This window comes from Squalius cephalus (assembly GCF_949319135.1).
Source record: "Squalius cephalus genome assembly, chromosome: 16".
NCBI classification, from domain to species: domain Eukaryota; kingdom Metazoa; phylum Chordata; class Actinopteri; order Cypriniformes; family Leuciscidae; genus Squalius; species Squalius cephalus.
Genome location: NC_137137.1, coordinates 4551411 through 4577903, shown reverse-complemented (window position 1 = coordinate 4577903; position 26493 = coordinate 4551411). Strand labels below are relative to the sequence as shown.

Genomic DNA, 26493 nt, shown 5'->3' with positions numbered 1-26493 from the left:
AGTGTGTAAGTGAAGTTTTAGCTCAAAATAACCCACAGATATGTTTATATAACATGTTAAAGTTGTCACTTTTTGAGGGTGAGCAAAAACGCACCATTTTTGTATGTGTCCCTTTAAATGCAAATGAGCTGCTGCTCCCGGCACAGAGGGCGGAGCTACAACAGCTCATTCTTAGCAGCTTCGATTACCTCACACAGACCAAGCGTCAACCTTCCAGGCTGCGTTCCAGTCCACTTTAAGACGCACTTTGCGAACTTCCCTAAGCACTTCCCCTCGGGGGAATCCCTGCCGCCATTTTGAAGGTCCTCTTCATGAAGTGGACGAGGGAAGTTTATATGGACAGACAAATCGAGGGAGTGAGTCTACTTCATATGTTCACTTCAGGCAGCTCCATATACCACAATGCAACACGATTGTGACATCAACGCATATTACGTTTAATTTACCCCACCACAAACAACTCTATTCTTAATTATTTAAAAAAAAATCTTAAACAACTCAAACACACCTATATACATATAGAATGCTGCATTAAACAAATTCGTAAGGGAAAAAAAGAAATAATAAATCAGCCCCATAGTGGATTCTAAGTGATTAAGGGCTCAGCACGTTCCTATTCAGCCTATGGTAATTTAAGGACTATTGTAGTCCTTAAAAAGCAATTTCTTTAAAAGAAAATATCTCCCTTTGCTTTGAACTTTGAGCTTGTTTGTGATCAAACAGCAACATTACACACTAAATAAAGTTAGAAAAGTGAAATCCTAATAAACCACCCATTTAAAGGAATTAAATACGTTGGGTCTCGTCCTGACCTGATCTCAAAATTATACTTTAATTGAGACTTTAAAGGGATAGTTCACTTTGAAATTAAATTTTGGTATGTTTTAGCTTACCTCAAGGGCATCCAAGATGTAGGTGTCTTTGTTTCCGCAGTAGTTTAAATTTTGATATTTTTAGGTCAAACCGTTCTTGTCTGTCAGTCATATAATGCAGGTCTATGGTCACCACCTCAAAGAGCATGCACAGAGAAGTCCAAATTAAACAATTCCCCATCGTAAGTACACATTGATGGCCTAAGACACGAAACGAGCGGTTTGTGTGAGAAAACAAACAGTATTTATATTGTTTTTACCTCTTGTACACTTTCCGGCGCTTGCGCAGACTAAGCCAGAACGCGCGCACACGTCACACACCAGGAAGCGCGCGCGCCCTCAGATCACTTGGACGTGGTTGTGTAGAGGTAAAAACAATATAAATACTGTTCGTTTTCTCACACAAACCGCTCGTTTCGTGTCTTAGGCCATCAGTGTGTACTTACGATGGGGAATTGTTTAATTTGGACTTCTCTGTGCATGCTCTTTCAGATAGTGACCATAGACCTGCATTATATGACTGACAGACAAGAACGGTTTGACCTAAAAATATCAAAATTGAAACTACTGCGGAAACAAAGACACCTACATCTTGGATGCCCTTGAGGTAGGCTAAAACATACCAAAATTTAATTTCAAAGTGAACTATCCCTTTAATTACATGCCGATGGTTCCCTGTGGGAGGGTACGTGGTCTATGGGTGCATGATAAAAATAGCTAGTTATGGGAATTTTGATTCATCCCTGTGAATTGAAAAATAACTATTTTCTGACATCAGTGGATAACTGAAACATGTTTATAAACCTAAAATGAGCAACTTAACATAATAACTATTAACCACTGACATCAGGCCAAGTTATGCCTAGGCTACTAACCATGTTTTACTGTAATTTTTTTTCGTATTTAGGCCTATTCTGGATGAGCCCCTATTCTCCCCGCCCACTTTTGTCGACTCAAACCGAAAGTGATGCCCGATAATAATTTGGTTATTATACCTCTATGGATTACCTACACACGGAAGTTTTCCATCGACGTTTATTTGGGACAGAATTGAGGATGAAAAGTTGAAACGCACAGGAGTCACATTCATAGTAGGCTAAGTTCGTTTTCACGTTATCAGTCAGAAATTGAAACTATAGTGATAAAATATTACGTAAAATAGTTGATAAACTGAAGCGATATATTAACGCTTTATCTCCATCAGCCTATCTAAACTCCTTGAAGATCTCTAAAAACTACTGCATGTAAGACTATGTTATGGTGTAAAACATTTAAGCTAATTATATTCTTTGTGGTTTTGTTTTGTAACCCTCATAATTGTCTATTATTGTTCATAAGGCTACTGTCTCGTCTTGTTTTTGTATTTGTTATTGTTGCATAAAAAACTCCATCTAACCCAGCTGGCAGACGCAGACTGATTGTGAAATGTAATCGCGAAACGTTTGTTTCCGTTTTTACGTGTTTTAACTTTACCGATATATTGAGCTTTGTTAAACTTTGCAAGATGTATTTTTAGTACGTAACAAGAAAATCATGTGGTTTTGTAATCAAATGTTCCTATTTCCTTCCTACTTTTAGGTTGAGAATGTTAAAGGCATCATAACATCTCGATGACTTTAGAGGGCGCTGGCGTTAGGTGTGGTTTGGCTGGTCAGTCCAGTTGTCACTACTGACTGAAAGGGTGTGTAAACTTTTAAACGGGGTAATTTTTATAAATCCAGCTGTATTTTTGTCCTGTGTGAACTATATGTAAACAACAGTAGGCTAATAAATAAAAAATAAAAAATACAATTTTTATGATCCCGCTTATTTTGGTCAAAAATAACATTTTTGCAGATTCTGCAAAGGGTATGATAGATAGAGATATATGTAGAGTTTATTTAAAAAAAAAAAAATCTTCCAACAGTTATATAACCCTGTTCTACTGAAGTATAATTGTTTTTTATTTTGATTTATGTTTTTAATTATTTAAATTTGATATTTAATTTAGCTGTTTATTTAATGTTCATTGGTATATTCTAAAATCACACAAATCAGGGTTTGGAACTATACAGTATTTAGATATGTTCTACATTTTAGTATCAGGGTTTAAAAAAAAGAAAGAAAATAAAACAGCTTATATAGAATTCATTTATTTTGACGTTCCTGTGGTTGACATACTGTATTCTAACCTTTTGAAAGCTATGGAAGGAAAGGAGAAGAGACGGAGAACAGCATCTCCAGAACCCAGCTGTGTGTCTATGAAGAGTACAGGCTCCATGTATGAACCTCCTGGATTCAGTGAAGGAAAGGAGAAGAGACGGAGAAGAGTCTCTCCAGAACCCAGCTGTGTGTCTATGAAGAGTACAGGCTCCATGTATGAACCTCCTGGATTCAGTGAAGGAAAGGAGAAGAGACGGAGAACGGCATCTCCAGAACCTTCAGGATTCAGTGATGGACCCGTGCCATTTGACCCCAGGTAAGACTAAGGTGCTGCTTCTGTGAACAGTATAGACTCTCCCAGGTATGATAGGACACTTAAAATGTAAATTCCTGACATGCCAGTATTGTGGCATATGCTCAAATTCATTCAGATGAAGTATATTGCTGTATTTTTTTTCCAGGGCATTTTTAAATTAAAAGCATGAATGTGGTGCACATTGAGAACAAAATTAAAATTAAAAGCATGAATGTGGTGCACATTGAGAACAAAATTAAAATTAAAAGCATGAATGTGGTGCACATTGAGAACAAAATTAAAATTAAAAGCATGAATGTGGTGCACATTGAGAACAAAATGAAAAGTAAAAGCATGAATGTGGTGCACATTGAGAACAAAATTAATTCTTATTATTCTTATTACTACTACTGCTAAAGGAATATATTACTATTGTAATACAACAGCACTGTAAAATAAAAATGAATATTTAATAATAATATTATTATTAATAAATGTACTTTATAGTAGTAGAATTACAATATTTATGTACAATACTTAATTTCTTTATTTTCAAGCATTAAACCAATTCTGATTTAAATATTCATTTAAATTACTGGTATAACCCTACTGTTATAAGTTCTCCCCGTCTAGGGTTGGGAGAGCGTAACAGGATTAAATTAAATCAAAACTTAAACATGGAGGGTTCCCTTCAGTCCCCTGCCCCAGAAATGTGAGCCAAAACTTGATACAAGCGTAAAAAGATTTATCGTGTAGAAGTGTTCAATCTTCAGAAGGTCACCAAAACAACAAACAAAAGAGGAAACTTACTATTGGAAGGAGAACTAAATGACCTACACAGATAAAAGAAAACAAATAAACAACATATGCTTCCCTCCACTCCCTGACTAACCAAAAACAGGGATTAATGTATCACAAAAGAAAAGGGTGACTCAATCTCCCTACTGCTTTCCATAAGAGGTATATATATATATATATATATATATATATATATATATATATATATATATATATATATATATATATATATATATATACACACAATACCTTTTAATACCGAAACAAAGTTAGAAGAAAAATGAAGAAAAATGAAGAAAAAAAATCACTATCTGATAACAAATCTATTATGCTGTTTTGACACCCAAGCACACACAAAAGATGAACTGCAATACACCAGGACAACACACTAATTTCACACTCAGTTACTACAACACACAAGTCTGGTGCAGGGGAGAAGTGAACCTCTCCAAGCAGTGTTCAGTCTGCTCTCTTATAGCACAACTGTGTAACACTCATTACGAGTATCAGGTGTGGCTAATTAACTGCAAGGCAAGCAGAGTGAGGGAGAGACAGAACAGAGCACATAACAAAAACAACAATATTTAACAAAGTAAAATACATATCAAAAACACTTCTTACATAATACATCCCCAGGACGTAACACTAGCCTACTGTAGTATTGTGTGGTGGGTCATTTTAATAAACATTTTTAAATAATATATTTTTTTTTTGTTTAAATTCCAGTTGTGTTGGTTCTGCTTCCCGCTATACTTCATCTGTTGATGTGCTCAAAGAGAGACACAAAACAAGCATGAAGAGCAAGTATGAGAGCTTATTTGAGGGAATTCGATTACAAGGGAATAAAACTCTCCTGAACCGGATTTACACGCATCTCTTCATCATAGAGGGAGAGAGTGAAGGAGTGAATAAAGAACATGAGATCTTACAGATGGAGAAAAATTACAAGATGCTCCAAGAGACTCAGGTTAACTGCAATGACATCTTTAAACCTCTAAAAGGATGTGAGAAGGAGAGGAAAGACAAAATCAAGACCGTTCTTACTAATGGTTTTGCTGGAATTGGAAAAACTGTCTCTGTGCAGAAGTTCATTCTGGACTGGGCCGAGGGAAAAGCCAATCAGGATGTAGATTTCATGTTTGTGCTTCCATTTCGAGAGCTGAACTTGATTAAAGATCACCAGTACAGTCTTCACAGACTTCTGCTGGACTTTTATCCTGATCTCCAGGATATGGACTCAAAGATCTTTGAAGAGTATAAAGTTGTGTTCATCTTTGATGGTCTGGATGAAAGCAGAATTTCACATATTTTTTCAGAAAATGAGACCATTTCTGATGTGAATGAGTCTTCATCAGTGGGTGTGTTGATGTCAAACCTCATCAGAGGAGACCTACTTCCCAATGCTCTCATCTGGATCACCTCCAGACCAGCAGCAGCCAATCAGATCCCCTCAAAATATGTTAATCGGGTGACAGAAATTGAGGGATTCAATGATTCTCAGAAGGAGGAATTTTTCAGGAAGAGAATCAGTGACGAGCATCAAGCCAGCAGAATCATCTCACACATTAGAAGATTAAGAAGCCTCCACATCATGTGTCACATACCTGTCTTCTGCTGGATCTCAGCCACCGTGCTTCAAAACCTCCTGAAACAAGATGGCAGTGCAGAAATCCCTCAAACTCTGACTGAGATGTATATCCATTTCCTGCTCACTCAGATGAACATGAAGAATCAGAAGTATGAAGAGACAAGTGGGAGAGATCCAGAAGAACTCATGCAGTCCAACAGAGACGTGATTGTGAAACTTGCTGAACTGGCTTTCAAGCAGCTGATGAAGGGCAATGTGATGTTATACGAGGAGGACCTGAGAGAGAGCGGCATAGATGCCACTGACACCACAGTGTATTCTGGGATTTGCACTGAGATCTTTAAGGAGGAATCTGTGATTCATCAGAGGAAAGTCTACTGCTTCATTCATCTGAGCTTTCAGGAGTTTCTCGCAGCGTTGTATGTTTTTTACAGCTTTATAAATGACACTTCAGATGCTCTGAAAGTGTTTGATTTACTGCCAAATTTCCATAAAGGAGTGATAGATGTGGCTCTTCGGAGTGAGAATGGACACCTGGATCTCTTCCTGCGATTCCTGCTGGGAATCTCTCTGGAGTCCAATCAGAGACTCTTACAGGATTTGCTGACACATAAGGAGAGGAGCTCAGAGAGCATCGGGACAATCACAGCTTACATTAAAGACAAAATCAAACATGAACAGGGTCTCTCGGCCGACAGATCCATCAATCTTTTCCTCTGTCTGCTGGAGATGAACGATCAGACTCTGTTCAAAGAGATTGTGCAGTTTCTGAAATCAAACAAAGACTCGCAGAAGAAACTCTCTCCTGCTCACTGCTCAGCAATTGCCTACCTGCTCCAGATGTCAGACGAGGTGCTGGAGGAACTGGACCTCAAGAAATACAACACATCAGATGAGGGCAGAAGGAGACTGGTACCGGTTGTGATGAACTGCAGAAAAGCTCTGTGAGTATCTACATGCAACACATTTTATAGTATTGGGATATCAAAAAATACACTTGATAGCCTAGCTTTTGTCTTGTATGATCTGAGAATATATTTTCTCATTTAAATGACAAACATGACAGAACTGTGCGGTTCAGGTTATTTTCTTCATATCAAGTTCCAGATTACTAATTCATTCAATTGTGTATGTAGGCCTACACTTTTTCTCATTTTTCAATTGTCAAATATAATTTTATATTATTGTTTCTGCACACCAATAGACTCTTTTTACTTCAGCTTAGATATTATTTGCCAAAACCTACCAACTAATCATTTGAACGACTTCAACATACAAAAATAACGATCATTGACATTAAAAACCTGTTATAGATGACCATTACATCAACTGAAACAGTGTTTTTATTCTCTTTCAGTCTTGCTGCCTGTAATATCACAGATCAGTGCTGTGAGATCCTGGCATCAGTTTTACAATCATCAGATTCACGGCTGATAGAGCTGGATTTGAGTAACAATGACCTGAAGGACTCAGGTGTGAAGCTCCTCTGTGCTGGTCTGAAGAGTCCAAACTGCCGGCTGGAGATACTGAGGTGAGTAAAGGCCCTTCACACAGTGTTTACTTTATTTTTAATGGGAGGCAGTGCACAAGCGTTGTTCGTGCACCTAAAATCCTGCCGGCTCCACAAGTACGGCTCTTTGCGGCTGGCACTGCTGAAGATAAAAAACATTTTTTTTTGTGAGGTGCAGGCGCGTCCACTTTAACCAATCATTGAACAGATTATTAACAAGCAATCATAGAACATTTCACTGAGCTCATGCTGTAGTGTTGAAAACATGGAGGAGAAGATCCTTTTAAATGTAATGAAATTCCCAGAGTTGTACGACCCATCAAAAATCTCATACAGAGATATAAATAAAAAATCCAGAGCATGGGAGCTTGTGAGTGTAGTGAAGTTGGTTTTACAAGTAAAAATACAAATATGTGCAAAATGACATTAACTACTCAACTAGTCACATTCCCATTCATTGATATATAACAAATAACAAATAACATGAACACAACATTTCTGTTATGTTTTATTTACTTAAAATAAATGTATTTACTTTAGGTGGGCTAAAGGCACACCTTAAAGGGGCATTCCACCCATTTGAACATTGTTTTTTATTTAAAGTGGGTCATATATGTAGTCGAAATGTAAAATAAATTTTGAATTTGGTGCCTTCGTGACCGAGGAAAGACAAAAAATAACTTCAGGACGCATTTGTATGAAAGACAACAACTCCCACAATGCACCACATTGCACAGCTCCGCAAGCCACTCCCACTAATCCAGAACAGCGCATATCTGCCTATAAGAGAAATCACTCTTCCGTCTACAAGGCTAGCTACCACCAGAGCTTGAAATTCATTTCACATTCACACAAAATGTCTAGTTAGTTGGTGAACTCATTAGTGCATTACTCCTCGTTTGTATTTCTTTCGAAAAGGTGAATTATTGCATGGTACCTGGATGTTCAGTCAGAACATATGCGGTGCGAAACTAGGATAGTTCTCAACACAAACGTCTGTGTCCTCTTCTGATTCAGAGATTTCGTCCAGGAGAAATTGTCATCGTTGAAATTCTTTGCCGCAGACGGACTCTATCTCTGTGTTCGTAGTTGCATCTTACAGTCTATGAGTTGCATAGTGAGATCACCGGCGCCACCAGTCCGGCCTAACTCGAGCCAGTCCGGGCTCCTCGTCCGCGGCAGGCAGGTCTTCTGCCTCGGCTGCTCTTCGCTATAATGCGGCTTGTAAAGGTAGCCACAAACATCAGACTTCCGAAATCCTCTTCTTCTATATCATATTGAGCACTCTCCTCCGCTATTGTCATTACTTTACATCTGTCTCCACAGCGCCTGTTAGCTTAGCTTCAAACAAGATGGAGGATATTGCTTTCAGTTTCAGAGAGTAAAGTCCCACCCACTGATCTGTAATAGGTCTGTAGCGTGAGCGGGTCCCGCCCCCTGGGAAAGTTGAGGAACTAGTGCTTGTAATCTCAACAGAAATCCCCCCCTCTTACACTTCCTCCTACAATGACGCAAAATGACGATTTTTGCGTCATTGTAGGAGGAAGTGTAAAAGGTAAATAACGGATTTCTTCCGTCTCAGGGGAAAATGAGAGAGTGTTGCACGACCATTCAATAGTATGACTGGGTTTCTAACAATGCAAAGCTTAATGCAAATGGGTGGAGTGTCCCTTTAAGAAAAATGTTCCCATAGTGTATTGCAGATTTTTTTTTGTTGGATTGAACATTTATGGAGCAACAGATTTTGTGTGGAAATATATAATAAAAGTTGTTTATTTTGTTTAAAAATCTGATAAATGTATGAAGTGGCTAGGGCCTTTTACCCCACAGACACACAGGTAAAACCATGGGGAAAAAGGCACACATTACATTATTTATACAAATATTTTAGCTAAAATAATACAGTATGTTTTTAATAATGTCTAAGTTAATACTTGTTCATAACAATCACAATCAAGTTTGTATTTTCTGATTATTTTGATAAATAAAAGAATTCATTTTTGTTCAATAAATATACTGTAATTAAAATATGTTAATTTTTAAAATACAGAAACAAAATTATTTTAAAAAGTAAAGATTCTGAAAGCTTTGAAGGAGATCCGATAATATTTTAATATAGATTTACAGTAGTAACATTATTGATTATTGATATTTTATTATATGGTATGACTAACATCATATTTTTAAATATGATGGTTTCATTATAAATATAGTAATCATCTCTAAGGTGGGCACCCAACTTAATATATGATATTTACCATCTGAATCAACCGTGTAAAATCTAATGTCATGTCAACAAATGGAAAAGTCAGGCAGACATTTATCATCATGTTAATTATTGTGTCTTTCACCCCAACAGCAGGGGCGCCTTTTACCCCAAATACCATACTTTTACATATTCTTCCGTTATTGAAAAACTGTTGCTTTAATTACCTTGAATAAAACTGAAAATCATTAACAAGACTTTTGTCTCAAAATACATTCAATAATTTTAGCGATTCTCATTTGCTACATAAATCTACATTTGAAAAAATATCAAATATTAGATCAAACTAGCACAGAATAAACTTTGCGCTGCTGCCTGCGATCGCATCAAGGATCAGCCGAATTTCCACATGCATCTTGAAAAGCAGATGTTTTGGAAAGTGCTGCAGCAAGTTTTTGTGCCATCTAGTGGCTAAAAGGAAAATAAAATCAAAGGTGCCTTTTGCCCCGTTGCACCCAAATGTGAGCTTGTTGATTGGTAGTGTTGGCCCTGAGACTGTTCCGTTTCCACCGCTTGCTTGACGTGTCCTATGTGAAAGAGCCTTAGAGTGGCAAAGATAGCAAAAGACATTTTCGTCCTGTTTTCAGAGAAATAGTTTATCATTGTTCCTGTCTAAATAAATGAGTGATGCATGATATCTTTTCTTTTACATATATTTATTTTCTTATTAGCATAATAATATCAGTATAGATCTAATACATCAAGAAATCCCAACCTTACTTTTAATTACTCTCTTTGTAGCTTGTCTGGCTGTATGGTAACAGAGAAAGGCTGTTGTTATCTGGCTTCAGCTCTCAGTTCAAACCCTTCACACCTGAGAGAGCTGGATCTCAGCTACAATCACGCAAACTTCAAGATGTTTTCTGCTCTGCTAGAGAATCCAGACTGCAAACTGGCGAAATTTAAGTATGTTGGATTTCATGACACATGTAATGTATTTACCGTAAATAAAGTGTCCTAATATTGTTTAAAGTAAAAATAAATACTGTGAGAAAAGTACAGGTTGTCATAAAAGTACTAGACCTGCACTGCCTATTCCTACTTCATTCCTACATATCTTTTTCACTTTTTAGTGCATGCCATTGTGGAGATTTCAGGATTACACCAGGACTGCAAAAATGTAGGTGCTATATATATATATATATATATATATATATATATATATATATGTGTGTGTGTGTGTGTGTGTATGTATAATATACACACACATAAACATGGAATCAGACAATCATATTCCAGAGAGCAATACTATGATGAGTGAACTGTGTCTGTTGTTCTAATCTCTCTTGTTCTGTACAGATGCCTTTGATCTCACGCTGGATCCAGACACGGCAAACACTCTTCTCACTCTGTCCGAGGGGAACAGAAAGGTGTCACATATGGAAGTTTACCAGCCATATCCTGATCGTCCGGAAAGATTTGAGCACCAGGAGCAGGTTCTGTGTAGAGAAACTCTGTCTGACCGCTGTTACTGGGAGGTTGAATGGAGTGGGGGGGCTTATGTTGCAGTAACATATAAAGAAATCAGAAAGAAAGGAAGAAGTGAGTGTAAGTTTGGGTGGAATGAAAAGTCCTGGAGTCTTTTCTGTACTACTGATAGATATAGTGCCTGGCACGATAACAAGAACACCGACATACATGTCCAATCAGACCCTTCAAACAGAGTAGCAGTGTATCTGGACAAGCCGGCCGGCACTCTGTCCTTCTACAGCATCTCTGAAACACACACACTCACACACATACACACGTTCAACACCACATTCACTGGACCGCTCTACGCTGGGTTTGCAGTTTATGGTTCAGTGTTTCTGTCAGGGTAAACAGCCTTAGTCATCATGAAATCAAAATTGACAATTCTTTTTTTCTTTTATTGAATTTTGCAATATTTATTATAAATTCATTATCTTTTTTTTTTTTTTTTACATTCACATGTCCTCGTCCATCTGTATTCAAAATAACTTCCCCTCCCTCTTTCAGCAACACTCACATGGGATCATCTTATAGCAAACCACAACCATCCAATCAATTCCCGATTGACAAAATCAAGTCCCGCCCTACAAAAAGCCTTATTTGCTAACCATCCACTGCCAAACTACCAGGGGCACGTTCAAGTTCAAAACGGTGCGCAACGTTTTGCTACGGTTTCCGGGTTGAACGTCATGTTTCCTGGAAACGGCGTGCACCGGTGTGCAACGGGGTTTGAGATACGTTTTCTCTTGTTTGGTGGGTGTGTCAGAACTGCAGTCCAATCAGCAGCAACATGTATATAAAGCACACGGTATTAAAGTGAACTCGCACAATGGGTTCAAGGAAAGTAATTTACAAACGTGTTCAATGCAGCTCGGTATACGCAACAACTGAGGATATTAGAAGACATGTTTATCGTAAGTTTTATTGTAAAAATATAGGATATCAACATAATGATGTAGTTGTTTATATTTTTAGCTTCATTGCAAGTGTATGACATTTGGTATAGAAAGAAACAATGGTAATTAAGCTTTTCCTAAAAATGAGAAAGAAAATACAGGGTATTAAAACAGTATGAACTACAAATAAAGTCAGTATGTGTGTGACGTGTTTTAGTCTGAATTAGGTAAGATGTGTGCTTCCATTTCAGTTTCCACAAATCCCTTCACTCGATTGGGATGTTCTCTTTTGTTCTGGGCGGCAAATGTAGTAACTGTAACATCGGGCATATTTTGTAGTATTAAACACATATTTATACCGACTTCATCAGGCTCAGAAAATTCTTCACAAAGAACACAAAGAATGGCCTTCTCAGCTGCCATAGTTGCAACTCTTGCGTCATCAGAACAGTGTGTTCAACGCATCACCGTTTCTGTTTTAAAAACGTTGTGCAACGTTTTGTCGGGGCTGAACGCAGCCCAGGTGTTATAGATACTAGCTTAGCATGATGATTCTCCCACGTTTCACGTTGTTGTGTAATTTTGTAAAAAAATAAATAATAATAATTTGATGTCATCTAAATATCTGTGAGTTTATAAAGGAACACCTGTTAAATAGTTTGTAAGGTTTTTGAGTGAAAGGGTTTAGTGAACGTGTTAGATTTTTTGTTAGCATTTCTATTTACCGCTGTAGCTGCTAATATTAGTGCAGTCTGCAGAGCTTAAGTAGAGTTGTTTTTGTAGTTTAGTTTTAGTAAATGCTCTTTTAGGACTAGGGAGGAAGTTTTGAGTTTTGAAAGTTTCATAATAAACTCTTTAATGTAACAGGATGTTGTGGCGTGTTTATCATAACATATTTCATTGTTTGAGTGAATATGCTCCAATCAAACATCACAGGAACACTAAAAGACATCAGTCAAGTTAATTAGCTGCTTCTGTGATTCATAGATGAAGCAAATATCATATTGGATTTCTATATCGTGGTATGTATCAATTACTATGATGCAAAATTACTTGTTTCAGCGATGTCATTTATTTTTGTGTCATATTTGTAAGACTGAAAATACTGGTTGGGGTCTGAGACAAAGGGCCCTGCTAGCTAATTAACATTCAGCCTCCCCCATACAGGAAGTGAGGTTCACTTCCTCTCAGAAACAACGAAGAACTCACACAAGAACATGGTTTAATGTGAATGATTATCATTGACTTATGTTTTTGGTGTCATTTGAAATGTCTCAAAGTGAGTGGTACAGATATCTCATATTCATATCCTATTATAAAATAAAAGGAAGTAAGGTTTATAGAAGTTTTGAGAAAACTGGTCCAGATAATGCCACCCCCCTTTTTGTTGAATAAGAAGCCATTTTGAGGGTGGTCTCCCCCATCCCCCATGTCACCTGGTCAAGGGGATAAAGGAAGGTGTGCTCCGGCTCTCTGGCCTCTTCTTTGCTGGACACGAATGGAATAGGGTCTCTGTCTCTCTCTCCCTCTCTCTCTCTCTCTCCCTCTCTCCCTCTTTCTCTTTCTTTCCTTTTCTCTCTCTCTATCTCAGGTACAAGCTGGGTAAGATTCTTTGGTGTAACCAATGTATAATCATGTTCTAGATCAGGGATGGGCAACTTCGGTGCTGGAGGGCCAATGTCCTACAGAGTTTAGCTCCAACCCTAATCAAACACACCTGAACAAGCTAATCAAGGTCCTCAGGATTACTAGAAAGTTACAGGCAGGTGATTTTTTTCAGGGTTGGAGCTAAACTCTGTAGGACAGTAGCCCTCCAGGACCGAAGTTGCCCATCCCTGTTCTAGATATTTGAATTGATTGTGGAATTGATCTCTGATATCTGAAATATTAAATTGTTACATGGGATTATTCTAACTGATTTTGACATTGTTCATTTAATGGTTAAAAGGAATAGTCAAACATTCACTCACTTTTAGTGAGGCACAGATATTATTAAAACCTTTCATTTATGGAGTCAGATGAAATTACGAGAGAATACATGATTAATGTGTTGCATTTAACCAACCAATACTTTGCATGAGAAAAGGACAGCAACACGTGATAACTTCCCCGTGTATTGGCGAACCGGCAATTGGACCAATATAGCGGGCCTTACATATTTATACAATGCAATACAATACAATTTTATTAAAGGTTCAGTAAGCATTGTAAGTAAGATTTCTGAGAAACGCTGTTGAAAATATAAATCAACACTTGAATTGAGAGAGGGGTGTGTTTGTTTGAGTGTTGATTTCAAATATCAACAGTGTTTCTCAAAAAATAGCTTACTGCACTTTTAATCCCTGAGACTTGTCACCTACAACTAAATATTTCATATTTCAATATTTAACAAATCAAGTGAATTCTGTCATTGTTGTTGAAAACCTGAGCTCCTGAAATACAAAAACAAAAAAATATTATAAAACAATGATGCATTAATATAAACTACAGTATACACAATTATACACTATTATAAAACAATGTTATAAATTGCTTAAAAATGCTTTATTGTTGTGGTCCGCCTTAGAACTTTGTAAAATAACTGCCGGCTTGCATTTCTGTGTTTGCGTGACGTTGAATGATCTAGGGATTCTCACTCATAAATGATTATAAAATGAAATCATATAGAAAACAAAGACAGGTTGTGTGTGTTACTTGAAGAGAGCAATCATACATCTGTTGTGTTTTATTTCTTTGTTTTCTATATGATTTCATTTTATAATCATTTATAATCATTTGTCATTATGCAGTTGTCATTTGATTTATCATTTATTCATATAATTGTTTTACTTATATTTATCCTTTAATCATTTATTCATCTTTTTTATTATTCATATTATTAACATTTTATGCGTTTATATTTTGCAGCACTATGTTTACTTTATATTATTGTTTAATTTTGTTCTATTGATTGTGTAGTTTCAAGGGATATTTGTCTTCATGAGTAAGAGGTAAGAGAATGTCTCCATTTCAAGGTTTTTAATGTAACAGGATGATGTTGTGAAGCAGTAATTTTCCATTGCTTTGCCCAAAGAGCACTGTTGCAGAAATATGCTTTTGGCCAGTGCCTTTATTCAGATATGTACAACATTTGACATAAACACATGATGAACCCAATAATTACACATTTTGTTTTCTTTTCTTTATTAAAACGAAATGCAATGTCAAGTTTTTTCATCATCACCTCATCTCCTGCCCCCTGCATAGCTGTCTGGCTGTTGAAGAGACTTTAGCAATCATGAAGATGTTTTTTCTGATATTCTAAGTTAACTGTTAAGCAAGAATAAAGAAAGGGAAAATGAAGTGTGTATAAGAAGGTTGCTCAAAAATGTCCAATAATCTAAATGCATTTCTGTCAGAATCTATTCAATTGTGTGAAATATTGTTCTTTGGGGACCTATTTTTTGTGATTGACAGATTATTATTTCAGGTTATTGTGTAGTTGTCAGTTTCTACTATGACTCTGCATTATTTCACAGCGATGCAAATCTGACTTGGATTATTTCACAATACCTTCAGCCACCACTAGAGAGAAGCATTTACTTGTGTAAGTCCTTCTGTTAATGTTTATGTGCAGTTTGTTTGTAAGATTTGCCTTTAGAGCATCTGGTGACTGAGATTTTAGTGGCCTGTGCAGCTGAATATACACACTTGCACAGGCCATTGAAAAGCCTTTCCTTCACACCAATTTTGCCAACATTTTAAGATGGCAAAATTGAAAATTTTATGCAGATTTCTCATCTCACAACTAGAAACAGTTTAAATGCAAAGAGAACTGCTGGGAACTAATATTAAAGGCTCGATTTAACAGCTATATCCCCTGTTAGATCTGTACAATGAAGCCATTGCATGATGAATTGTCTTTTTCCTCTGCAAGCTCTTGAAAGCTTTGTCCTCATTGCCCTCTTTGCTGTGCTCTCTCTTTCTCTCTCTCTCTCTCTCTCTCTCTCTCTCTCTCTCTCTCTCTCTCTCTCTCTCTCTCTCTCTCTCTCTCTCTCTCTCTCTCTCTCTCTCTCTCTCGCGCATTGCCAATCCATTTCTGTAATTTGCCCCTCCACTCCTGAGAAACCTATCCCAGCCCGCACTGCAAGGTAATGGATTCATGCTGTCAGTAAAAAGCTCTGCGTCAGAGTCTCTCCTCCTGCTATAAAAAGCCGTGCCAGTGGCGCTACATCCTCACAGACCTCTCTCCACAACAGCAGCAGCAGCACTGCGGAAACCTCTGCTCTCTTTTCTCTTCAACAACCATGAGCTCAATGAGTTACAACCCTTATCTCCCGTCTGTGCAGCGGAGGCGCGTGGTGGTGCGCAGCGGGACGCCCTTCGGTGGAGCAAGCAGTCGTTCTCGATCTGTCTACTCAACCTACTCTTCCCCGTCCCGTGCCTCGGTTCTCTCCTCCTCTGCAGGTCTGCAGCATTCAGAGCTGGACCTGAGCCAGGCTTCTCAGCTGAGCTCGGAGTTCAAAGTGGTGCGGACCCAAGAGAGGGCCCAACTCCAGGGCCTCAACGACCGCTTTGCCAACTTCATTGAGCGTGTGCATGGCCTGGAGCTCCAGAACCGTTCCCTGGAGGCAGAGCTGCTCCTGCTGCGCCAGAAGCACTGCGAACCCTCCCGCCTCAGGGGTCTGTACGAGCAAGAGGCGAGGGAACTGCGTGCGGCGGTGGATGAGGCCCGTAGGGAGCGCCAAGCGGCTCAAGAAAGGCGGGACCGACTGGAAGACGCACTCAAGGACTTGCAGAGTCGCTATGAAGAAGTAGTCCTGGCCCGTGAGGAAGCCGAAGGCCGGATGGTGGATGCCAGGAAGGGGGCGGACGATGCAGCGCTGGCCCGGTCTGAGCTGGAAAAAAGAGCCGATACTCTACTGGACGAGCTGGCCTTCCTCAAGAGGCTCCATGAAAGCGAGATCGCCGAGCTCCAAGCCCAGGTGCAGTACAGCGCCCAGGTGTCGGTGGAGATGGAAGTGGCCAAACCCGATCTCTCTGTGGCTCTCCGAGAAATCCGAGGTCAGTACGAGCGCCTGGCTCAGCAGAACATCCAGGCCGCAGAGGAGTGGTTCCGTGGGAAGGTGAGCACCATGACGGAGGACACTGCCAAACACACGGAGAACATCCGCACCGCTAAAGACGAGGCCGGGGAGTACCGTCGCCTGCTGAAATCTCGAGACCTGGAGATCGAAGCATGCCAGGGCTTGAACCAAGCTCTGGAGAGACAACTGCAAGAGGTCGAGGAGAAGCAGAGCGCGGAGATCGCTGAGCTACAGGTCAGAATCATAACTACATGTCCTCAATTTACATTTATGCATTTTGCTTTTATTTAAAGTGACTAAAACTGTATTCAACACACACATTTGATCCGTTCTTTATGTCCCTGGGAACTGAACCCATGACCTTGGTTTTGCTAGTGCCATGCTCTACTGTTTGAGCTACAGGAAGGCTATATCCTTCAATAATGCTCTATATGCACTGTTGTACTCAAAAATCAAACTTTTGTCTTTAATTTATTTGTCTGGACAGGATAACATCGGTGACTTGGAGAATGAGCTAAGGTCCATGAAGAGTGAAATGGCCCGTTACCTTAAAGAATATCAGGACCTTCTCAATGTGAAAATGGCATTGGACATTGAGATAGCTGCTTACAGGTTAGTAATGTCAACCGTTTTCTAGAACAACATTTATGCTTTATTGCATTTGATATATAACCTCAATCAATTAATATGGGTTTTACATTGATTACATTTGATCCTCCCTAATTTTGAAAACTTCTTTAGATCCTTAAATTAAAGTCCATTTACATTCCAACAGGAAACTTCTAGAAGGAGAAGAAACCCGCTTCAACGTTGGCGGTATTGGCGGTATGTCTAGTGTGTTTTCTCCCTCCATCGCTGCCACTCCGTCTTTCGGCCGTCCCGTGTTCTCTGTGCAGGCCAGTCTGACCTCTGGCGCCCCCTATCTTCTGGGAACCAGATTGATGAGCTACTCCGCCATTCCGGATGAGATTATAGAAGCCAGTCAGATGCAGGAGGCTGGAGCAAGTCCAGAGAAAGAAGAGGAGGAGGAAGAGGAGGTGGAGGAGAAGGAGGAGGTGGAGGAGGAAGAGGGTGAGAAAGAGGAGGAGGAGGAAGAAGACAAAAAAGAGGAAGAGGAAAAAGAAGAGGGTGAGGATCATTTGTTTTTTATATAGATACATTTTTTTTATTTAATTTACATAAAAATTGCTTCAATTTATTGACACATTGGTGCATGTACAGTAAATGAAAATTATTAATAATTTCCACAATATTTTTCCCCTTTATTTATTTGTATTTATCTTCATTTAGTGAAAAAAAAGTTCATAACTAGATTTTTTATTAAAAAAATTACATTAACATTTTGTACCTACATTTTTTTGTGTTAAAATGTGTTTATATGTAATATCGTATATAAATTCTATCTATCTATCTATCTATCTATCTATCTATCTATCTATCTATCTATCTATCTATCTATCTATCTATCTATCTATCTATCGACAGATGGCAGTAGTGACATTTGTTGTCTCTTTTACAGGTGAAGAAGGAGGTGAAGAGGGAGCAGAGGAAGAAGGTGAGGATAAGGGAGAACAGGAAGAGGAGGAAGAAAAAGAGGAAGGAGGAGAGGGTGAAGAAGCTGATAAAGAAGAAGGGAAAGGTGAAGAAGAAGAGGAGGAGAAGGATGATACAGGAAAAGAAGAGGAGAAAAAGAAAGGAGACGACGAGAAAGAGAGTAAAGCTGAGAAAGTCAAGCCGAAAGAGAAGTAAACCCACTGGACCAAACCCCTGGTGCTAGCTGGAGGTGATCAAACCTCATTTATCTCCCACATGCAGACGTCTCGACAGGTTTACTGTGTCCTGCTGCTCCATTTCACATTCAGACACAAACTAGAATAATAAATGCAACCATAGAGATCGCCTAAAGCCAGAGTAGCCTATGCATGAACACATGCCTTATGTTTGCGCTTGGCAGGGAAGTTGTGATTGCAGGTTTCTTGTGTTGGTTTAATTGATGTTTATTTATTAAAATGCAAACAAATGTTATTATTTGAGCACTGTGTCTGTTTGTCTTCAGCATTAATCGCACTATCAACTGCCTATGCTAACACAAGTGTGCTTAGTATACAAAATGCCTTATACCAGATCCTCAAAGAAAGGCTTATTGCCTACTAATAAAATCTTGACAAACCTCCTTAACCTAGTGCGTTACTCTGTGTTGTTGTGTTTCTGTCTGTATGCTGTTAGTAGTACAGAATAACTATCTAGAACTAATTATGTGGCATGCATAATTCAGCGAGTGGTGTCTAGCTATCATTTCAGAAGAAGGTTACATTGCATGTTTTGTCGGAACTCATTGATTAAATGTTGAATGTTTCTTCCAGTTCATTCGTAATGCCAGACATTAAAGGTTTAGCACAGTGCATTGTGGGATACGATATACCATATGTGACCCTGGACCACAAAACGAGTCATAAGTCACACGGGTATATTTGTGGCAATAACCAACAATACATTGTATGGGTCGAAATGATCGATTTTTCTTTTATGCCAAAAATCATTAGGATATTAAGTAAAGATCATGATCCATGAAGATATTTAGTAAATTTCCTACCTTAAATATATCAAAAAATTATTTTTATGAGTGGATGCAGTAAAATCACCAACAGAAATTGACAACTTTAAAGGCGATTTTCTCAATATTTAGATTCTTTTGCACCCTCAGATTCCAGATTTTCAAATAGTTGTATCCCGGCCAAATATTGTCCTATCCTAACAAACCATACATCAATTGAAAGCTTATTCAGCTTTCAAATGATGTATAAAACTCAATTTGAAAAAATGACCCATAAGACTGGTTTTGTGGTCCAGGGTCACATATGTGCTCTGCTCTCTCTCTATAAATCAGGCATACTGTAGAAATACTGAGAGAATAGTATAATCCATTCAAGTACACTACGGCTCACTAAAGCTGCAAGTACGGTGCCATTAACTCAAGTATAGCGCTGCATTTTGATTATTTATTCATGACAGCTGTAATCAATATAATGCAAGAATCCTCAGAGCTCAGCTAAAGTGATTCACTAGAGTAGACTGATGTCATGTGACTATTTTGTGCCCGTTCAGCACAGAGCAGAGTCCAGGCAAAGCACAGCTTATGCTTCTAATGCACATATATACGAGGTGAGTGTTGCATAGTGGTTCAGATCTGGGCTGTAACAGGCAAGTTTTAGGTTTGAATCCACTGGAGTTTACCACTGTGCACTAAGTGTGTCAGCCATGCACTGTCACCCCAGATGTGATCCTCAGCCATACCCGGTGGTCAGCACAAATCTCTATTGATTTATCATTTGAATTATTGTGTTTTAGCATACAAATCCAATTACTGCCCCCTCAGCGACATCCTTTCGCACAAATTCAGTTACCTGATGAGCCCGAGGACTCGGCCTGAGCTCTAACAAGCCAGTGCAGCGCATGTTCTCCATTATCCTAATTGAGAACTATACGCTGACATGTAGTTACACTAATGGAGGGGGTTTAGAGATGGTCTGAAAATGTTTTTTGATTAATGTCCACGCTGTGATGAAACGTTTGTGAGTTAAGTCATGCTTCATTGTCATTCTTTTCATTTGCCCAGGTGGAAAAAAAGAAGGTTTTATTGCCAACTATTAATCTTAGTTTACATGTGAAGGACTTTATCTTCTAGTGGAAGGATAATGAATGGTTGTAGTTCAAATTTGTGATCTTAATTATGTAGGAAACATTTAATGAAAGTAATTAGATATACAATAAGGGGATGCAATGGTAACTTTGCTGTGCATTGTGTCTAACAAGTCCCTTTATCCATATGACAATAAATACTTTATTGGTAAATGTATCATTTAGGGTTACATGTAAATTCTCCATGTTGAAATCCTATTGATTTTTGTGATTATCACCAATCATCTTTGTGCTATTTGTTTTTAAATCATTGCAGTGCAAATGTCCATAATACTTTTATTAAGAAAGAATGCATTAAATTGATAAATCTGTTCTTTTGAACTTTCTATTCATAATTTTTTTTTGTCATTTCCACAACAATATTAAGCAGCACAACTTTTTTTAACATTGTTGTTTCTTCATACAATGTTTCTTGAGCAGCAAATCATCATATTAGAATGATTTCTGAAGGATCATGTGACACTGAAGACTGGAGTAATGATGCTGAAAATTCAGCTTTGATCACAGGAATAAACTACATTTTAAAATATATTCAACTAATTATTTAATATTGTAATAATATTTCACTGTTTCTACTGGATTTTCGATCAAATAAATGCAGCCTTGGAGACTTCGGTCTTATTCACCCCAAACTTTTGTGTACAGTAGCATGAATGCAAACACACAAGAAGCTTTGTAAGGACTTGATGAGCTTTTATTGATTGATATGATATTGCAAAGTGCAGCACCAGTTAGCTTTCACAGTATCATCGTCAACAGCTTTTGTGTTTCGCGTTAACAAACCGACTCTTATCATTGATTCAGTGCATTATGTCTTAAGGCAAGAAGTATACAGATGAAATGAAGGAGTTTCTGCTCAAAGTGCGCCTGCGAATGATGATATAGTTGTAGCACCATTATTGCCAAACAGCTGCTGGAGAACTTCTCTCGTTCACAGAGATGGTTCAAGTCACTAGCAGCGTAATGTATTTGCACTTTAATTCAAATGCGCTATAATTTCTGTTTCAGACGCAACAGCTCAGCATGGCGACGTCCTCCCCAAACCACACATGCAAGTTAATCATTTAACACGCATGCAATTATTGTTGCTAGCTGCGTCATTTTCACATTTTGCATCAAATAGAATAATTTCTAACAATTGATTATAACTAATTTCCCATCGGAATCATCTGCATCAGTCTTTTCCTTTGATTTCCTTCTTGGCTTCGGGAGTGACTTTCTCCACCTTTTTGGTGACTTTCTTTTTCTCCTGAGGCTTTTCCTCTGGCTCCTTCTCTTCCTCTTTCTCCGCGTCTGCTTTGCTCTGCTTGTCTCCGTTGGTGATGGTCTCCACCGTTCTGGTCTGGACGTCTTCCTTCGGACTGGCTTCCTCTTTGGCCGGGCTCGTCTGCTCACCGTTGGGAACAGCTTCTTCTTTTTCTTCTGGCTGCTTTTCCTCTACTGGGCTTTCTGGTTTCTCTTTTTCTTCACTTACGGGGGATTTCTTTTCGTCTTCCTCTGCATCGCTTTTTTTGTCGCTCTTCTCGGAATCAGCCTTTGTTTCCTCTCCTCCAGACTCGTCTTTCTTCTCTTCATCTCCTTCGGATTTGGTCTCCTCTTTCTCGTCGTCTTTTTCATCAGCTTCTTCCTTCTCCTCATCATCTTTGGTTTGTTCTTTCTCTTCCGCCTCTTGTTCTTCAGCGCCCTCCTCCTCTTCCTTTCCTTCTTCATCTTTGTCACTGGCTTCTTTCTCTGATGTTGGCGATTTGTCTCCACACAGTTTTGTTTCCTCAATCACTTCCACTTTTGCCTCTTCCTCCTCAGCCTCTTCTTCCTCTTCCTCTGCCTCCTCAGCCGCCTCTCCTTCTTCTGCTGTTTCTTCCTCATCTTCTCCTTTCTCTTCCTCTTCTTCTCCCTCAGGAGCGGCGGAACTCACTTTGGCCTGACTGGCGGCAACAATCTCTTCCTCCTCTTCCTCCTTTTCCTCCTCTTCACCCTCACCTGCTTCTTCTCCCACCTCTTTTGCCACCTCTGCCAGGACATCATCGAAGTCACTCTCTCCTTTAGTCTCCTCAATGATCTCCTCCACTATTTTATGTTTGACCTTAGAGGATCTGGGCTGGCTGTATGGAAACGCAGCGCTTGAAATACTTCCAGAGACGGTACGGAAGCGCGTCTCCTCGCCCTCCAGTAGTTTCCTACATTTAAAAGAGAAAAGTTTGTCATAAATCAAACAAGACATGAAAAAGAGCAAAAAAAAAAAAGTGTAATGTTCTGCACAACTCTACCTGTAAGCTGCTATTTCAGCATCCAGTGCCATCTTGACATTGAGCAGATCCTGATATTCCCGAAGATGACGAGACATTTCCCATTTTGTTCCTTTTAGATCATTTTCCAATTGATGAATCATTTCCTGTTAAATTAGATGTGATAAATTCATTAGTTTAAAATTTAACGGCAAGAAATTATGACTCAGTATTGACTAAAAAAATTATCTTTTACCTTACAGTGGAAACAACTACATTTATAAAAGTTCTTATTTGGTGCCAAATGTTCTCATTGTACCAAATGTAGCATCTGTTTTATGATTTGCTTTTATAATTTATACCCGGCCTGGCAGAAACACAAACCACTAAAACGAAGTCCTGCAGCACTAGTAAAAAGTAGTACGCGCTTGGCACGCTACGCATAATTACGCACGCAGTGCGCAACCACCTGTGAATTAATGGCTGGGTTTCAAAACCTAGTAAGCAGCAATTTTGGCCATCGTGGGTGCTTTCTGTTTTGCAACACAGCCCTGTGCATTTGCTTCCATTTAAGACATTAGAATTAAGAAATAACTAAACTCTAAAAACAAAAACAAATTCCATCGTTCATATCATGAAAAAAGCAATTATCTCACTGCGTGCGTATTTACGCGCAACGGTGCAGTGTGCATACTTACATTGAAGCTACTAGTGCTGCAGGATTTGTCACATCTGATATAAATTATAAAAAACATTCTTATTAATTTTATATTAATTAATTAGTAATCATTTATATATAAAATAATTATATTTTATTAACTTTTTATTTATATTATTGTTGAATTTAACTTATAATGGATTCGGTTTTAAATGTTTTATTAGGTCTTGATAAACTGACCTGATAACTCGCAACGTCGGTGTTGTGGCGGTCTTCGATGTCATGCAGCTGCCTTTCCAGTGAATCTTTGGTGCCTCGAAGAGCCTCCAGTTCAACGTTCTTGGCTTGGATCTGACGGCGGTAGTTACCGATCTCGTCCCGTATGGACTTTATAGCATCCTTGTTCTGTTCCGCGGCGTCCGTCAGCATGGCATAGCGGCACTGGAACACCTCTTCAGCCTGCTGGAGGTTCTTGGAGGAGAGCCCGTCCAGTTGTGCGCGGATCTCCCGGAGCGCAGAGGTGATGTCGGTCTTCTGGAGGTCCCTCATCTCCACCACCGGCACCTGCGCGGCTTGAAGCTGAGCCAGAAGCTCGCTGATCTCCTCCTCGTGGTTCTGCCGCAAGAAGTCCATTTCGTCCACGAGCGACTGGACTTTCCTCTCCAACTCCAGCTTCAGCAGAACCGAGTCGTCCTTGTCTTTCTTCATGCCTCGGATGGCAGCCTCCATGTTCTCTCTGAGCCTGGATTCATCTTCGTAGCGCTCTCGGATCCGCTGGAGATCCTCATCCATGTGGTCTGTGTCCAGCAGGATCTGCGTCTTCTCCTTGTGGAGCTGCTCCAGGGCGCAGCGCAGGTCTTGGAGCTCGCGGTCGTACCCATCGCTCTGCAGGGACTGCGACAGTTTCTGCTGCTTTAGCGCTTGAATCTCAGCCTCGAGCTGCTTGTTTTGCTCCTCGAGGAAGCGAACCTTGTCGATGTAGCTGGCGAAGCGGTCGTTGAGGCCATGGAGCTGCTCCTTCTCGTTATGGCGCGCCGGGTCTCCGTTGAGCGCCGCGCTCAACTCGAACCCTTCCGGAGACGCGAGCACGGAAGAACTGTACGCAGCTCTTGATGCAGTCACATTTGCGGTTCTTTTGAAAGACACAGGACTGCTTTTAGCCCACGAGCGCATAGTGGATGACGGCTGGCGGATAGTCCGTGTCTCCAGAGCTCTTCGGCGGGAGGAGGTACCTATCATGTCCATGGTAGATGGTGCTTGTGAATTGGTGGTGTGTTCGGTCCTGTTCTATTTATACGCGCGCTTACTTTGTCAACGAGGCAGGAGCACCACCCTCCCCTTGGAAAATCGATGAAGATGGGTCGTTGGGTTGTTCAGCAATTCACCTCAGTGGTCGAAGTCTTTTAAAATTGTATAAAAGGTGAAGTCAAGAGGCTGTGACTTTCTGCATCACATGTTGTTTAATGCACTTGACGCACTTTTTGCTCTTGTTCACTTATACTTATTCTTAATGTATTGCAGATGGACTTTATCCAATCTATCTATCTATCTATCTATCTATCTATCTATCTATCTATCTATCTATCTATCTATCTATCTATCTATCTATCTATCTATCTATCTATCTATCTATCTATCTATCTATCTATCTATCTATCTATCTATCCCAATTTTAATTTATGGCATGTTTGCTGTGTCCTTTGGAGCAATCCATCAAAAGTGCAACTTTCTTTGCCAGTAAACATGAATTTTGCTTCAAATTCAGTAATATCTTATTTTAATGCATATGAATTTAAACACATTTTTGTGCAGAGATTGAACAAAATATTTGCAGAGATATAACAAATATGAATCACTGGCTGAACAATAAATACACAGCTCTAATTTACAAAAAAAATATTTATGAAAAAAGTTATGTTTTTTAACACTGGTGACTGTTTTTTAATAAACTGTTTTTCAGTTTTTAGTTTAAATAATTATGTGACAAATAATTTATTTTCAAGAACATATATTCCATGTAGTCTCTGCATTAATTTGCAGTAAAAAAAACTGCATACTTAATAATAATATAATAATAATAATAATAACAAAAGTTTTTATTAAAAAAATGTTTTTGGATATACAGATGAATTATAAAATGCCACACTGTGGGACATGAAAGCACTGCTTGAATACACACAAACACATCAACACATAACATCAAATCGGATCGAAAGGCTAAAAAGCAATATAATATTTATGGACAACCTCTGTCCCATATTAACATTCACCTCTTTAACTGATCGCTTTCTAATAAAATGTAATTTTTTCCTTTGCTTTTCCAGACATTGACATTCTTGAATGTGTGCACATGGCAAGATGAAGCAGCCAATCCACCGTCAGCCTCAGCTGATGCACTGAGGATTTGGCCTCTGTTGTCAGGAAGGTTCAATAATGCAGCAAAGTACCAAGGTTATAAGAAGTTTTCTAATTCATTTTACAGTGCACAAGGGAGTCATTTTAGTTCAATGCTTAATAAAAAACCAAGGGCCTTCCTAAAATAATAATTATACTTTTTTCATAAGGAAGTACCCCAAGGACCTAAAAAGCATCTTGAATACTGATATTAATTAAAAAAAGGGCGCAAATTACTAAGATGTTATGATATTAATATCATTATATAAGACAAATCCAATAAAACGGCAGTAATAATGCCATAAGAACTGCACTTCAATTATTTATCCAGATTATAGCCATGACTAGTAAAATGAGCAGACACATACTGGAAGAAGTGGGGCATGATGGGAAATACTGTACACATATGTCAGAGGTTATATACAAGAAGCTTTTGCAGACTAGATCAATACAAATCATAGATAATCAATAGAAAATATAAATCTGACAATCAAAAGAGGGAAAGTGGCCTGTTGCTAATGACACTGATGCTTAAGATTCAGGGTTCAGGCAATATGCAGTGTGTGTGTGTGTGTGTGTGTGTGTGTGTGTGTGTGTGTGTGTGTGTGTGTGTG

The 26493-nt window shown here is 38.9% G+C and overlaps 3 protein-coding genes across 4 annotated transcripts; 2 read left to right on the top strand and 1 right to left on the bottom strand.

Moving 5' to 3' along the window:
* Positions 1–1809: 1809 nt before the first annotated feature.
* LOC307173677 (protein NLRC3) lies at positions 1810–12704 on the top strand. 2 transcript variants are annotated; one of them, XM_079896982.1, is made up of 8 exons: positions 1810–1963; positions 2451–2553; positions 3054–3330; positions 4834–6639; positions 7053–7226; positions 10213–10377; positions 10545–10591; positions 10771–12704. In XM_079896982.1, the coding sequence occupies exons 3-8, from the start codon at positions 3056–3058 to the stop codon at positions 11289–11291; spliced, it is 2988 nt and encodes a 995-aa protein (XP_079753108.1). In that variant the 5' UTR covers positions 1810–1963; positions 2451–2553; positions 3054–3055; the 3' UTR covers positions 11292–12704. The 2 variants fall into 2 exon arrangements, with proteins under 2 accessions (XP_079753108.1, XP_079753109.1); XM_079896983.1 differs by lacking the exons at positions 1810–1963; positions 2451–2553 and having other exon boundaries at positions 3050–3330.
* A 3320-nt stretch (positions 12705–16024) lies between these two features.
* neflb (neurofilament light chain b) lies at positions 16025–19079 on the top strand. The gene is made up of 4 exons (XM_079896981.1): positions 16025–17137; positions 17391–17515; positions 17679–18031; positions 18423–19079. Exons 1-4 carry the CDS (start codon positions 16124–16126, stop codon positions 18650–18652), a joined length of 1722 nt encoding a protein of 573 aa, XP_079753107.1. The 5' UTR covers positions 16025–16123; the 3' UTR covers positions 18653–19079.
* Positions 19080–21286: 2207 nt separating this feature from the next.
* Positions 21287–24735, bottom strand: nefmb (neurofilament medium chain b). Its single transcript, XM_079897724.1, has 3 exons — positions 23726–24735; positions 22870–22994; positions 21287–22779 (listed from the first exon to the last, which is right to left on the bottom strand). Exons 1-3 carry the CDS (start codon positions 24728–24730, stop codon positions 21777–21779), a joined length of 2133 nt encoding a protein of 710 aa, XP_079753850.1. The 5' UTR covers positions 24731–24735; the 3' UTR covers positions 21287–21776.
* Between the last annotated feature and the right edge of the window lie 1758 nt (positions 24736–26493).

Bases quoted from the DNA above. Each gene is read 5' to 3' on its own strand.
- LOC307173677 (XM_079896982.1), top strand. From the start codon at position 3,056: ATGGAAGGAAAGGAGAAGAGACGGAGAACAGCATCTCCAGAACCCAGC. The intron at 3,331-4,833 runs GTAAGACTAAGG...TTTAAATTCCAG, and splicing joins CCCGTGCCATTTGACCCCAG to TTGTGTTGGTTCTGCTTCCC. The intron at 6,640-7,052 runs GTGAGTATCTAC...ATTCTCTTTCAG, and splicing joins ATGAACTGCAGAAAAGCTCT to TCTTGCTGCCTGTAATATCA.
- neflb (XM_079896981.1), top strand. From the start codon at position 16,124: ATGAGCTCAATGAGTTACAACCCTTATCTCCCGTCTGTGCAGCGGAGG. The intron at 17,138-17,390 runs GTCAGAATCATA...TTGTCTGGACAG, and splicing joins CGGAGATCGCTGAGCTACAG to GATAACATCGGTGACTTGGA. The intron at 17,516-17,678 runs GTTAGTAATGTC...ACATTCCAACAG, and splicing joins ATTGAGATAGCTGCTTACAG to GAAACTTCTAGAAGGAGAAG.
- nefmb (XM_079897724.1), bottom strand. From the start codon at position 24,730: ATGGACATGATAGGTACCTCCTCCCGCCGAAGAGCTCTGGAGACACGG. The intron at 22,995-23,725 runs GTCAGTTTATCA...CTAATTTAACAG, and splicing joins CCGACGTTGCGAGTTATCAG to GAAATGATTCATCAATTGGA. The intron at 22,780-22,869 runs GTAGAGTTGTGC...TTTTAAATGTAG, and splicing joins GCTGAAATAGCAGCTTACAG to GAAACTACTGGAGGGCGAGG.